This window comes from Haematobia irritans, chromosome 4 (assembly GCF_050003625.1).
Source record: "Haematobia irritans isolate KBUSLIRL chromosome 4, ASM5000362v1, whole genome shotgun sequence".
NCBI classification, from domain to species: Eukaryota; Metazoa; Arthropoda; class Insecta; order Diptera; family Muscidae; genus Haematobia; species Haematobia irritans.
Window position 1 is genome coordinate 218,176,866 of NC_134400.1, and position 16,159 is coordinate 218,193,024.

Consider the following 16,159-nt stretch of genomic DNA (forward strand, 5'->3'; position numbering starts at 1 on the left):
CGGTTTTTTGTTTAAATTTTATTGTTATCTATTATTAGTTGGGCAATCATTTGTTGGTTATTGAAAATACTACATACTATAAATCAACCACTACTACCTCATTAGTGAAAATTTGTTAAGATTCGATAAAAATCTTTCGTTTCTTAGTGATTAGCCAAATTTTCTTCTAATGTAAAATTTACAAAAATAATGTAAAAAAAAAATATAGCACCGATTATTTTAAATAAATCATAGCACAATTAAATCATCTATAATGAAATTTGATGGGAGGTGTGGAGTATGTAATCAATGAAAACCACCAATATAATGTTGAATTTTTACAGTGTTTATGAATCAATGAAGGTATATATAACTATAACTACTATGTGCATAAAGTTTTTTTTTTTTGACTGGGAACCACGGTTGCCACAGATGGTAGAATTCTACCAAAAATTTTAGATTTTTTACACTTTGGTAGATTGGTAGAATTCTTGATGTTTTGGTAGATTTTGCAAAATATTCCTCTCCAACTAAGAGGCATTTTCAAAATGTTCTATAGAAATAAAATTTTGACAAAATTTTCAATGGAAATTAGAGGAGTGCACGTGACACGAAATTGTCGTGACTCACGAAAATTTTCGCGACTCACGCGTGAGTCACGCTAAGGGAAACGGCGTGAGTGTGCGTGATTCACGAAAATAATATCTTCGTGAGCGTGCGTGAGTAACGAATTTCGGAAAAACACGCTCACGAAAATAATCCCGCTTACGAACATAAAATGCTTAGGAGTTGAATTCATTTATAATTTTTGTGATATCCTAGGTGTTAAGAGTTTTATAACGCTCTCGATTTTAATCATACTCATGTTTTCAGTCAGGTTCTGTAGGTAAATTACTCATAAAATTATTCGTGAGTCACGAGGTTTTTCGTGAGTCACGACATTTTTCGTGAGTCACGATATTTTTCGTGAGTCACGACATTTAAAAGATTTTCGTGCGTGAGTACAAATTTTCTTTTCGTGAGTGTGCGTGAGTCCTACCAAAAAATATCGTACGTGAATAAGATTTCTCCGTCGTGAGTGTGCGTGAGCAAAATATTACTCACGTGCACACCTCTAATGGAAATACAATTTTGACAAAATTTTCTATAGAAATAAAGTTTTGAAAAAATGTTCTATAGAAATAAAATTTTGATAAATTTTTCTATAGAAATAAAATTTTGACAAAATTGTCTATAGAAATAAAATTTTGACAAAATGTTCTATAGAAATAGAATTTTCTATAGACATACAATTTTGACCAAAGTTTCTATAGACATAAAATTTTGACAAAATTTTCTATAGAAATAAAATTTTTGACAGAATTTTCTATAGAAATAAATATTTGACAAAATTTTCTATAGAAATAAAATTTTGACAAAATTTTCTATAGAAATAAAATTTTGACAAAATTTTCTATAGAAATAAAGTTTTGACCAAATTTTCTACAGACATAAAATTTTGACCAAAGTTTCTATAAAAATAAAATTTTTACAAAATTTTGAATGGAAATAAAATTTTGATAAAATTGTCTATAGGAATAAAATTTAGACAACATTTTTTATAGAAATAAAATTTGGCATAATTTTCAATAGAAATAAAATTTTCACAAAATGTTCAATATAAATAAAATTTTCACAAAATTTTCTATGGAAATAAAATTTGACAAAATTTTCTATGGAAATAAAATTTGACAAAATTTAATGAAGAAATAAAATTTGACAAAATTTTATGAAGAAATAAAATTTTGATACATTTTTCTATAGAAATAAAATTATGACAAAATTTTCTATAGAAATAAAATTTTCATAAATTTTTCTATAGAAATAAAATTTTCTACAGGAATGAAATTTAGACAAAATTTTCTATAGGAATAAAATTTTACCAAATTTTCTATAGACATAAAATTTTGAACAAAGTTTCTATCAAAATAAAATTTTTACAAAATTTTGAATGGAAATAAAATGTTGATAAAATTTTCTATAGGAATAAAATTTAGACAACATTTTTTATAGAAATAAAATTTGGCAAAATTTTCAATAGAAATAAAATTTTCACAAAATGTTCGATAGAAATAAAATTTTCACAAAATTTTCTATGGAAATAAAATTTGACAAAATTTTATGAAGAAATAAAATTTTGCTACATTTTTCTATAGAAATAAAATTATGACAAAATTTTCTATAAATTTTTTTAACAAAATTTTCAATAGAAATAAAATTTTGACAAAATTTTCTATAGAAATAAAATGTTGATAAATTTTTCTATTGAAATAAAATTTTGATAAAATTTTCTATAGGAATAAAATTTTGTCAAAGTTTTTAAAGGAATAAAATTTTGATAAAATTTTCTATAGGAATAAAATTTTGATAAAATTTTCTATAGAAATAAAATTTTGAAAAAATTTTCTATAAAAATAAAATTGTGACAAAATTTTCTATATGAATAAAATTTTGACAATATTGATAAATTTTTCAATAGAAATAAAATTTTCTATAGGAATAAAATTTAAACAAAATTTTCTATAGAAATAAAATTTTGACCAAATTTTCTATAGACATAATATTTTGACCAAAGTTTCTATAAAAATAAAATTTTTACAAAATTTTGAATGGAAATAAAATTTTGATAAAATTTTCTATAGGAATAAAATGTAGACAACATTTTTTATAGAAATAAAATTTGGCAAAATTTTCAATAGAAATAAAATTTTCACAAAATGTTCAATAGAAATAAAAATTTCACAAAATTTTCTATGGAAATAAAATTTGACAAAATTTTATGAAGAAATACAATTTTGATACAGTTTTCTATAGAAATAAAATTATGACAAAATTTTCAATATTTTTTTTTTACAAAATTTTCAATAGAAATAAAATTTTGACAAAATTTTCTATTGAAATAAAATTTTTATGAATTTTTCTATAGAAATGAAATTTTGCTAAATTTTTCTATTGAAATAAAATTTTGATAAAATTTTCTATAGGAAGAAAATGTTGTCAAAATTTTTTATAGAAATAAAATTTTGACAAAATTTTATATAAAAATAAAATTGTGACACAATTCCTATAGAAAATAGGAATAAAATGTTGATAAAATTTTCTATAGGAATAAAATTTTGACATTTTCTATAGAAACAAAATGTTGATAAAGTTTTCTATAGAAATAAAATTTTGACAAAATTTTCTATAAAAATAAAATTGTAACAAAATTTTCTATAGGAATAAAATTTTGATAAAATTTTCTATAGAAATAGAATTTTGACAACATTTTCTAAGGAAGTAAAATGTTGACAAAATTTTCTATAGAAATAAAATTTTGACAACATTTTTCTACAGAAATAAATAAAATTTAAAAACTTTCCTTTAGCAATAAAATTTTGACAAAATTTTCTATAGAAATGAAATTTTGATAATATTGTGACAAAATTTTCTATAGGAATAAAATTTTTGTCAAAATTTTTTATAGAAATAAAATTTTGACAAAATTTTATATAAAAATAAAATTGTGGCAAAATCTTCTATAGACAACAAATGTTGACAAAATTGTCTACAGAAATAAAATTTTGACAAAATTTTCTATAGAAATAAAATTTTGATAATTTTGTCAAAATTCTATTTCTATAGAAAATTTTGTCACAATAAATTTTCTATAGAAATAGAATTTTGACAAAATTTGTTATAGAAATTTTTTTTGTTTGGTTGTTTTTTGGAAGAATTTTCTCCAAATTTTGGTAGACTATTTTTGGCTCTTGTGGCAACCGTGCTGGGAACATGTGACATGTTTGTCGCAACCATGTTAGTTTCTCGTAATTTATGTATCTAATTTCGGGAAGCATGTTTTTTTTTGGTGAGAAAAAAATATTTTACAAAAGCCAGATTGTTGGACAGACTCAAGCCGATTGCAAGAAACTTTATTTAAAGCAAACAAACCACTTAGAATCCTTTCTCACAAGCTATACAACGGAAGGGAAATAATGGAAATTTACATATATACAAAAATATTCGAAAGGATTTTCCTTTTCAAAGAAGTTTTCATTTCTTTACTAATAATTGAAAACTTTGTTGATTTGAAATTTCAGTGGAAAGAATTATATTTTTGGGTGTAACTGAAAAAAAAAAACAAGTTCCTGCTACTGTAATGCAGAAGTTTTTTATTTTTATTTTATTTTTCACACTATTTATAGATTACGCATTTATTTTTTCATTTGCTGGGTCATTGACTTAACACACACACACACGGTTAGTTATCAACATCCGTTTCCACCAACTACGTCAATTAGCTACCTTCCAAAAGCCAACTCAATCATGAACATTAAAGAACTAAAGCCCAGTCCTATAGGCAGAATTGCCCAAACATAAATCAAATCATCAATACAAAGTACTTGCGTACTCTGTGGTGTATTGGGATCGTTTTTCGAGACTTCCTTCAATTTCAACATATCGATGAAAAGGAGATTATGCCAAGCTTCAACTAAACCCACAGCATGTACCCGATGTATAAGATAGTTGAGAGCCTCTTTATAGGGTGAATTATACTGCAGTTGAAATGCCCAAGGAAGCATGGTGTATATTTTGACACCTTCAGGAGCATGAAATATGGGACGTGAATAAAAATACTGCTGCTGACGATTCAGGATATTGAAGGTAGCTGTGGTGGTCCCATAAAAATAGGAAGTGTTCAATGATTTCCTCGTCTCATAATAATAAGAAGCATTGGTCGTAAGTTCCATCTGGTGTCTGACAGGAGCTAACTTTGGTTCGTCCAAAGCGGGATCACCGGCAATGGATAAACCTTTTATACCTCGGCGACGAAGGTCATCGAGGGTCCAGATTTGAGGATTATAAGGTGGCGAGGTCAAGAGGGTATTAATGTGGGCCGTAAATAAAGTGGCCAAGTTGAGTCCAAAATATCCCAATAAAATGTAATAGATTTTCAAACTCATTTTAGGATATGGATTTGAGGAAAAGGCAAGTCCTAGAACTCCAGGTAATATTTTGATATTCATAAGCAAATCCAAGCCAGAGATGAGACCCTTCTGCATATCAACTATGACCTTCATAGATGCTGAAAATATCACCGAAGCAAGGCCTAGACATGCAAAGAAATTCCCATTTAAGAGATTCCCATAGATCTGGGTGATGGTTAGAGGTTTAGATAGTGGTACCATAATCAGAATTTCATTTATTTCATAGAAATCTGAAGCATTCCGAGATGACGAATATGCTAAGGCGGCTAAAGCTACCAATGCTATGGGTATATCAAGTAAATTATCACTGACCATTTTATTGACCACGGTATAATGGGATTTATTGGTCACATCGAGGGGATAATACATTTCCAGCTGGGCATTATAAATTTCAGCAAAGAGTAGAACAAGTTTGGCCACAAATCCTGTCATATGAAGTTGTCCTTTGGCATCGGCATAGACGAGAGCCCGTGAAGGAGTTTGATCCACATAGGTCATGAGAGTCTTATTCTGTAAATTCTTCCAGTGTTTAGTAAAAAATTTTGTATTATTTTTTATATTCCATCTATGCCAATTAAAATCCGGATAAGGGTGAAGGTTAAAATATTGCCGTTCTTGTTCTCCATCAAGATGGCTAACAAATACCATTAACACATTTGTTAACTTGTGAATTTTAGCTAATGTTAAAATTTCGTTTTTGATTTTTGCCCCATCGAAAATATTTTCAGCGACAATTAGTAGACGACTTTGACGCATATAATCCAAAATTTTAACTGTTCGTTGAAATAATGAAAAATTCATTTTTGTAGACATAGTGAATATCACCAACACTTCGGAATTATAAAAGTCTTTGTATGTGAAGTCTTCCATATTATCTGTGATAATCATTTGTGGTATCATAAAGTTATCACTTGGTAAAATTCCAATTTTCCTTTGTCCTTGGCACAATAATATCGAATCAAATGTTTCCTCTTCATAGATATTTTTAATCAATTCGGTCAATTCAATTTCCATATTATTTTGAAGAACGTTTAGTTTGAAATGAAGTCCTAGAGCTTTGGAATATTCAACGCTTATAATAAGGGTGAGAAGTATCAAGCGAACTTTACCCGATAAGAAATTCATTATGACTGCTACAGAAATGTCTAAGGCTTTGATAAAGGTAAGGGTGATGCTTCTGGATGTTTTTCCTGTTTTTATTATTATTTTATTGTTGAATATGTTAGTAGTTATTTTAACCTCAAGGAATATGTTCACAACAGCGTTACACAATGAATTAATAATCTCTTAATGACAATTAGAATAATGTAATTTGATATATACACACAAAGGAAAAATTGTTTTCCTCTGGAAGGATATTTCAGACATAAGGTTATAACAGGTCGGCTGATAAGTCCCCGGTCTGACACATAGATGGCGTCGCTGGTATTAAATGAATATTATTTTTATATAGTACCAACCTTCAAATGATTCGTGTTAAAATTTGACGTCTGTAAGTCAATTAGTTTGTGAGATAGAGCGTCTTTTGTGAAGCAACTTTTGTTATTGTGAAAAAATGGAAAAAAGGAATTTCGTGTTTTGATAAAATACTGTTTTCTGAAGGGAAACAAGTATATACGGCCGTAAGTTCGGCCAGGCCGAATCTTATGTACCCTCCACCATGGATTGCGTAGAAACTTCTACGAAAGACTGTCATCCACAAATTTCAACTCACATGGTTGTTAAATATCACATACTACCACCACGTACCAAATTTCAACCAGATCGGATGAATTTTGCTTCTCCAAAAGACACCGGAGGTCAAATCTGGGGATCGGTTTATATGGGAGCTATACATTATTATGGACTGATAGGAACCAATTCCTGCATGGTTGTTGGATACCCTATACTAGCATCACGTACCAAATTTCAATCGAATGGGAAGAATTTTGCTCTTCCAAGGTGCTCCGAAGGTAAAATCTGGGGATCGGTTTATATGGGGCCTATATATAATTATGGATCGATATCGACCAATTTTTGCATGGGTGTTTGAGGCCATATATTAACATCACGTCTTCCAAGAGGCTCTGGCGGTCAAATCTGGTGATCGGTTTATATGGGGGCTATATATAATTATGGACCGATATGGACCAATTTTTGCATTGTTGTTAGAGACCATATACTAACACCATGTACCAAATTTCAGCCGGATCGGATGAAATTAGCTTCTCTTAGAGGTTCCGCAAGCCAAATCGAGGGATCGGTTTATATGGGGGCTATATATAATTATGGATCGATATGGACGAATTTTTGCATGGTTGTTAGAGACCATAACACCATGTACCAAATTTCAGCCGGATCGGATGAAATTTGCTTCTGTTAGAGGCCTCGCAAGCCAAATTTGGGGGTCCGTTTATATGGGGGCTATATGTAAAAGTGGACCGATATGGCCCATTTGCAAAACCATTCGACCTACATCAATAACAACTACTTGTGCCAAGTTTTAAGTCGATAGCTTGTTTCGTTCAGAAGTTACCGTGATTTCAACAGACGGACGGACGGACATGCTCAGATCGACTCAGAATTTCACCACGATCCAGAATATATATACTTTATGGGGTCTTAGAGCAATATTTCGATGTGTTACAAACGGAATGACAAAGTTAATATACCCCCCATCCTATGGTGGAGGGTATAAAAATACGGTGGAAGCAAAAACTTGGCTTGATAATGAGTTTCCGGACTCTGCCCTAGGGAAATCAACAATAATTGATTGGTATGCAAAATTCAAACATAGTGAAATGAGCACGGAGGACGGTGAACGCAGTGGACTCCCGAAAGAAGTGGTTACCGATGAAAACATCAAAAAAATCCACAAAATGATTTTGAATGACCGTAAATTGAAATTGATCGAGATAGCAGAGGCCTTAAAGATATCAAAGGAACGTGTTGGTCATATCATTCATCAATATTTGGATATGCGGAAGCTCTGTGCAAAATGGGTGCAGCGCGAGCTCACATTTGACCAAAAACAACAACGTATTGATGATTCTGAGCGGTGTTTGCAGCTGTTAACTCGTAATACACCCGAGTTTTTCCGTCGATACGTGACAATGGATGAAACATGGCTCCATCACTACACTCCTGAGTCCAATCGACAGTCGGCTGAGTTGACAGCGACCGGTGAACCGTCTCCGAAGCGTGGAAAGATTCAAAAGTCCGCTGGCAAAGTAATGGCCTGAGTTTTTTGGGATGCGCATGGAATAATTTTTATCGATTATCTTGAGAAGGGAAAAACCATCAACAATGACTATTATATGGCGTTATTGGAGCGTATATAAAGAAGAACAAAGTGTTGTTCCACCAAGGCAACGCACCGTGCCCCAAGTCATTGAGAACGATGGCAAAAATTCATAAATTGGGCTTCGAATTGCTTCCCCACCCACCGTATTCTCCAGATCTGGACCCCAGCGACTTTTTCTTGTTCTCAGACCTCAAAAAGATGCTCGCAGGGAAAAAAATTGGCTGCAATGAAGAGGTGATCGCCGAAACTGAGGCCTATTTTGAGGCAAAACCGAAGGAGTACTACCAAAATGGTATCAAAAAATTGGATGGTCATTATAATCGTTGTATCGCTCTTGAAGGGAACTATGTTGAATAATAAAAACGAATTTTGACAAAAAAAATGTGTTTTTCTTTGTTAGACCGGGGACTTATCAGCCAACCTGTTAATGTATTTTGTCTTTCAGAGGAATTAAAGTAGCTTGTATCCTGATCTTTGCGTCTAGGATGGGATGAGTCCAGAGCGATCTGGTGGAGAATCGGGTAGGTTTGGATGGAGAAAAGGAGACGCGTTTCATGTGACCCTTGGTTAAAGACGGGTCACACATCAGCTACGCTGCTATCAATCACTGAGTGGTAGGAATTGAGGCGGCTGAACTTCCTTGATCTTTGTTGGCCCAAAACTACCATAGGAGGTCTACTGTTCTGCCATAGGAGGCCTCATTCATCCAGTGCTATTGGCGAATTCCGAGAACAGGATTTACCTTGTAGCTTCTGACCTTTGATAACTCTAAAGATTGTGTTATTAATAAAAAGTCTTATTCGCTGCAAGAACTTATCAGCGGATAAGGAGAATATTTTGCTTTTTTCAGGTAATTGGAATTAAGCATAACAAGAGATTCTTTCAATTTGTGGAGTACAGATGTAGAGTATGTCCAATGATTATTATTTAACATATCATCTTTAGGCATTTGTTTTGAAGAACTTGCAACTTTTTCAAGTGCTCTGCACCAGTCCATTGTGATACCACATTGGTGAACTCCTTTCTTATCACTGAGTGCTGCCCGATTCCATGTTAAGCTCAATGACAAGGGACTTCCTTTTTATAACCGAGTCCGAACGGCGTTCCACATTGCAGTGAAACCACTTAGAGAAGCTTTGAAACCCTCAGAAATGTCACCAGCATGGGATAATCCACCGCTGAAAAACTTTTTGGTGTTCGGTCGAAGTAGGAATCGAACCCACGACCTTGTGTATGCATGCTAACCATTGCACCATGGTGGCTCTATCGACTGTTAATAAAAAAATCCTGTCTACGTGTCTACGCCCGGAGATGATTTTGATCTCCACATAAAAAAGATTCAGGCATGCACAGCGGAGACATACTGTCGCAAGGGCAGAGGTGGCCATACTGGCGCTGCATAGTTTGAACGGCCAATTGCCTTATATGTAGTCACCAAGAATTCTTTGTCAGCACCCCAAGTGCTGCCGATAATCGACTTGAGAGTCTTGTGCCTACCGAGGAGGTTATAACAAATTGCACTGGTGTGAGCAGACGTCTTAAAAAGACTATCGACCTCGAGAATCTTGGCTAAGAACTTGACGGCGGATATCCTTAAAATTCTGGTAGTGAAATAACTGGGAAATTCAGCAAATATCATCAACAATGGGCCCGGATGCTATGATTGTACAATCGCCCTCACAGAATTCAATCTCAACGCAGCCAGGTAGAGTGAGAATAAAGGATAGGTATAGGTGGAACAGTGCCGGAGATATCACCCCACCTTGGGGAACTCTCTCTAAATTCACGTACGATTGGAGCCCGCACATGCAATTAAGAACCCAACATTTGGTTCCCGTCGTTAGGGACGTGCTTTCTATACCCTCGAACGTCTGCCCATTTCGAATACTTTTGATAGGACAAGAACCACGAGTTTACTACTGTCCTGTGACACGTACTACGTATGTTCCTTTTTCGTAGAGTAGAAGACGCATCTCGAATAAACCAAATTTTTGTTTTTCTTGACCAATGAATTTGTGAAAATCTGATAAGCCTCCTGGCTTGCAGGGTCATGGATTCAATCCCAGTTTCGACCAAAACACGAAACGTTACGTGAATTCATCTTGGCAACACTGGTGAGATTTACAATAGGTTAGGTTAGGTTATGTGGCACCCCGATGTATCAGGCTCACTTAGACTATTCAGTCCATTGTGATACCACAGTGGTGAACTTCTCTACAATAATGAGATATTCCGTATAGAACACCAGTGCAACGATGTTCAGGATAGTTCAAATAAATGTCCAAATAATTATATCCTGGCTGTGGGATGGTTTAGGATATAACAACTAGATGTCCTGGCGATAAAGGAATCATGGAACTTAGGGTCACGGGGTCAATGTATTTTATAAAAATAACATTTTATAAAAATAACATGGAAAATCAAATGTTTATATAGCAAAATACTGGCTCTTTACGTACACGCGGAACTAACATAGCCGCTGCGCAAAACAAAGCTTCCGATATTGCACAACACCTACAGTGGGAACGTGACAAATGCTGCGAAATGCCATCAACTCAGGTGAACTTTAGTGATAACATTTTCTCTAGTAATGGCTTATAAGAAGAGATTTTGACACTTCATTGCAGACAATCAAGATTACGATCACAACACAGAATGACTTTACAAAGCTGGAAAATCGTAATAAGTTTAGGTCTGGTCGCACTTTGTCAGGCAGCCTCAGTGGAGGAGATACAACAGAATAACATCGAAATCTTAACGGATAGCTTTGCCAAGGGATGGAAAGAGTTTTGTAAGTAAGGATTTGCATAGACCCCTACTCCCTGGCCAATGTTTAAGATTGTCCATTTTTGTTTTTGGAATCCCCTTCCACATACCATTGCAGGTGAAGCTCCCGTTGATGAGGGTGTAATGTCCCTTTACAATGGCATCAATCCCAGCGATACCAGTATTCATGTTCTCACCATTAACAATCAAAGTGTGGAGTTGCCCATTCGTTCTTTGTCGGAGATAAGGGATTTCGATATTAATCCCCAGCGGAAGACATTGCTCTATGTCAATGGCTTCTATACGGCTGAAAGCTATTTCAGTGTCCAAGCCCATTTGCATATGATGCAGGCCCGTCGTAGAGATCTCAATGTGATCATAGTGAATTTTGCCAAGGATATACAACAGCTGTACTATGCTCTGAGACATCATTTGACTCTTCATGGTTATTTCATTGCCAAGATCCTTACAGTGTTGGTGGAGAATGGTGTCGATCCCAAGGATATCACTTTAGCTGGTCACTCGGTGGGTGCTAATGCAGCAGCCTTGGGAGCTTCTCTGCATACGGCCGATTATTGGCGTTACTATCAGAAGAACTCTACCATAGGTCAACTCATTGCCATCGATCCCTGTTCGTATGTATGCGATTCGAATGATATCTTTGTGCACAACAATGTCACATCGCGAGTGGTTGTCATTCATGGTGAAGGAAATGTTTTCGGAGTTCGTGAACCCATGGGAACCATTGATATTTATCCAAACGGTGTGGGCTTCTATCCCAAGCGTAAATTGCAGCCAGGATGCAAAAGTTGGATATGCAGTCATATGTATCCTTTCCTTTTGTTCATGGAATCCTTGGTTGAAGGTGTTTCAATTCCAGCTGTAAAATGTGCCAGTTGGCTACATTTCAAGGATGGCCATTGTGCCTTTGATGATATTATTGAGATTGGTATAAATTATCCCTCTGTCGCAGAGGGTGTGTATTTCTGTGTCACTCAGCCAACTCCACCATTTACATTGCATGAAATTGGCTTGGAATACCGAAGTCGGAATAACATACTGAAACAATGAGTCTATCTTTGTGAGATAGTCTAATAAATACAGATACATTGCCATAAAATGTGTGTTTAATGTCATTTTATTTATTGATCGGTTAAAGGGGCCTTAATTAAAGTTTTCATGGAGACGATAAAAATCTAGACTAGGGTTATCGTCTTCTTCTTTTAATTAAAATACGAGGGCAGTTCGGAAACTTCTTCTTAGCCTAGCACAAAAAGCGCGGAATAAACAGAAAAAAGTTAAGTGTTTTGGAAACTTCCATCTCTGTTATGAAAACATGTTAAATTTTCTTTCGATCTGTCAACTCCTGCATATAGAAACAGGTGTTAAAAAAAAGACACATCCGCAATTTTTTTACTATGGAAAAATTAGAAATTTTTATTTACATAAAAAAGGTTTATCGGGACAAAAAATTCATAATGATATGGTGAATGTGTTAGGTGAAAGTGCTCCTTCATATGCAACAGTGAAAAATTGGGATGCTGAATTTAAACGTGGTCGTACAAGCATTGAAGATGAACCACGTAGTGGACGTCCAAAAACAGCAACAACAACAGAAATTGTAGCCAAAGTGCATGATATGATCGGTATTAAATGATCGACGAATAAAAGTGGGTGAAATTGCTAATATCATGGGCATATTGCATGAAGAACTACAGGTGAAAAAGCTTTTTGCAAGATGGGTGTCGCATTTGTTAACAGTCGATCAAAAATCGCATAAGAATGAACTTGTTTGGATCGTTTTAAGCGAAATAAAATGGATTTTAAGCGTCGTTTCATAACTGTTAATGAGACATGGATCCACCACTATACTCCAGAGACAAAAGAACAATCCAAACAATGGACTGAAGCTGGAGGAAGTGGCCCAAAGAAGGCAAAAACAATTCAACCGGCTGGTAAGGTTATGGCAACGGTTTTTTGGGACTTCAAAGGTATTTTATTGATTGGCTATCTGTAAAACAATAAATTCGGAGTACTATTGCAACCCTTTGGATCAATTAAATGTACAAATTCGAGAAAAACGTCCTGGCTTACAACACAAAAAAAATAGTTTTTCATCAAGACAACGAACCAGCGCACAAGAGTGTTTTAACAATGGCTAGGTCTTTTTTATAAACACATTTTATAGTTCAAAATTTAATATACTACAATGTAATGTTGAACATTTTTTCGGAATCTTCAGAACATATCTGGAATATATGTAAAAAAAAACAAAAAAACTTTGGTCGAAGCAGGGATCGAACCCACGACCCTTGGCATGCAAGTCGGACGTAGCAACCACTGCTCCACGGTGCCAAACTAAATGTTTGTTTGTGTTAAATAAAATTTGTTTATTCGGTTCGTGGGCGCCGCAAGCTATGCTATATAAATATAACTTATATGGATAATTATCTATTGATGACCATAATAGGTACATAGCTCAGTGGTTAGTGTGTTGGCTTACAAAGTACATGGTCCGCGGTTCGATTCTCCGTCCAGGCGAAAGGTAAAAAAATTTTAAAAATTTATAAAATCGTATAATTTCTTCTACATTGTTGGTATTGCAGGAAAAGGCGTTAAGAACTAAAAAACCTCGTGGATGTGAGAAAATGCAATTAGCAAGAAAACAAATTATGAAATTGTTTTTACATCCTAGAAAAGAATAAACGTTTATCACAAAAAGTATATACTTTTCTTCCAAATACACTTCCTTACAGCGAAAAGCAAAAGAGAAACGAACTTTGTTTGTCTAAAATTTCGTTTGGGAGGAAAAAATTATTTTTTTTGCGTGTAGCTTTATTGTTTTTCACAATATTCCCTATTAAGATTGATACACTTTTGCATGTCTTTAAACCAATTTTCGAAGCACTTTTGCCACTCTGATTTAGGTATCTTCAAAACAGACATTCTGAACACACGAACCTCTTCTTCGGGTGTCCAAAAACATTGACCTCTCATTTTATTGTTTACGTACGGCAATAAAAAGAAATCTTTGGGTGCCAAGTAAGGACTATACGACGGATGAGTGCTCAAATATTCAGTTATTTGAGCCGATGTGTAAGAACTCGCATTGTTGTATTGAAGAGCGTTTGCATTTCCTGATTTCTTGGAAGACAATTGAAAATATGATACGATGTCCATTTTTCTGAAAAAGGGCTCGAGCAACTTTTGTTGGATTTGGCTCATCTTGAAACACCCGCGGGCTTATGTACGTCAATCCACGAATCGAAGCACCGCGATCGATATTTGAAACATTTCTTTTGACCAATCGGCACGAGCCTTTTTTTGACAATTAACAAATTGTGTGGGATCTAACGCGAACAAAATTTTTTTAACGGTCAAATGTTCATGCATTATTGAATGCATTCTGGTCCCCCTACTACCTAAGATTGTCTCAATCTCACGATATGTCATATGACCATTTTGCAATATCTCTTGGCTCACAGCATCAATGGTTTCCGGAACAACAACTGATTTTGGGAAAACTTCACGAAATTCGTCTTGGAGTGAACTACGACCTCGATTGAATCCACCATACCATCGCTAAACACTGTTCCTTGACACCAAAAAATTAATTTAGTTGACCGATGCACTGTTGTTCAGTTAATCCACGTCGAAAGTTCGTTCATCCGATGCGGTTGAAAGTTGGTATGCGATTGTTGCTTTCTAACAATCGTTCAAAACTTGGTCGATATCGGTTTATAATTATATGTAGGTCCCATATAAACTGATCCCCAGATTTGATTTCCGGAGCCTCTTGGAGGAACAAACTTTTTCCTTTACGTTAAATGTTTAACGGGACTTACCATCGACAACTGTTACCACAACCCAAGCAATTCGATTGTGGATGATAGCCCTTAGTACAAGTTTGTTTGAAATCCGTGGTGGAGGGTACATAAGATTCGTTATGGCCTAACTTTGAGCAGTGTATACTTGCTTCAAATTTATCCCCCATGTGCCGATATTCGGAATCGCAAAATATTCGTATGTCGATATTTTAATAATCCAACAAGTATATATGGCCGTAAGTTCGGCCAGGCCGAAGCTTATGTACCCTCCACCATGGATTGCGTAGAAACTTCTACTGAAGACTGTCATCCACAATCGAATTACTTGGGTTGCGGTAACACTTGCCGATGGCAAGGTATCTTAAAACTTCCTAACACCGTAATATATACCACATAGTCCATACGTGGTATATATTAAACTAAAAAAGGCCGATTAAATACGTATATAATTAAGTTTAAAGTTTCTATAAAAATAAAATTTTGACAACATCTTCTATAGAAGTAAAATTTGGAAAAAAAAATTCTATAGAAATAAAATTTTGACAAAATTTTCTATAGAAATAAAATCTTGACAAAATTTTCTATAGAAATACAATTTTGACAAAATTTTCTATAGAAATAAAATTTTTGACAAAATTTTCTATAGAAATAAAATCTTGACAAAATTTTCTATAAAAATACAATTTTGACAAAATTTTCTATAGGAATAACATTTTGACAATGTTTTCTATAAAAATAAAATTTTGGTAGATTATTTTTGGCTCGAGTGGCAACCATGATTATGAACCGATATGGACCAATTTTTGTGTGATTGGGGATCGGCTATATATAACTATAGACCGATATGGACCAATTTTGGCATGGTTATTAGCGGCCTTATACTAACACCACGTTGCAAATTTCAACCGGATCGGATAACTTTTGTTCCTCCAAGAGGCTCCGGAGATCAAATCTGGGGAACGGTTTATATGGGGGCTATATATAATTATGGACCGATATGGACTAATTCTTGCGTGTTTGTTAGATACCACATTCTAACACAATGTTCCAAATTTCAACCGGATCGGACGAATTTTCGTTCGATTTATATGGGGGCTATATATAATTATAGACCGATAGGGACCAATTTTTGCATGGTCATTAGAGAACATATACCAACACCATGTACCAAATTTCAGCCGGATAGGATGAAATTTGTTTTTCTTAGAGGCTCCGCAAGCCAAATCAGGGGATCGGTTTATATGGGGGCTATATATAATTATGGACCGATGTGGACCTATTTTTGCATGGTCATTAGA

The 16,159-nt window shown here is 34.2% G+C and overlaps 2 protein-coding genes across 2 annotated transcripts; one reads left to right on the forward strand and one right to left on the reverse strand.

The window, feature by feature from the left end:
- Positions 1–4,298: 4,298 nt before the first annotated feature.
- LOC142235990 (uncharacterized) lies at positions 4,299–6,110 on the reverse strand. The gene has a single exon (XM_075307240.1). It carries the CDS (start codon positions 6,108–6,110, stop codon positions 4,299–4,301), a length of 1,812 nt encoding a protein of 603 aa, XP_075163355.1.
- A 4,775-nt stretch (positions 6,111–10,885) lies between these two features.
- Positions 10,886–12,154, forward strand: LOC142236373 (lipase member I). The gene is made up of 2 exons (XM_075307615.1): positions 10,886–11,059; positions 11,153–12,154. The coding sequence occupies exons 1-2, from the start codon at positions 10,924–10,926 to the stop codon at positions 12,103–12,105; spliced, it is 1,089 nt and encodes a 362-aa protein (XP_075163730.1). The 5' UTR covers positions 10,886–10,923; the 3' UTR covers positions 12,106–12,154.
- Positions 12,155–16,159: the final 4,005 nt, after the last annotated feature.

Bases quoted from the DNA above. Each gene is read 5' to 3' on its own strand.
- LOC142236373 (XM_075307615.1), top strand. From the start codon at position 10,924: ATGACTTTACAAAGCTGGAAAATCGTAATAAGTTTAGGTCTGGTCGCA. The intron at 11,060-11,152 runs GTAAGTAAGGAT...ATACCATTGCAG, and splicing joins CAAGGGATGGAAAGAGTTTT to GTGAAGCTCCCGTTGATGAG.
- LOC142235990 (XM_075307240.1), bottom strand. From the start codon at position 6,110: ATGAATTTCTTATCGGGTAAAGTTCGCTTGATACTTCTCACCCTTATT.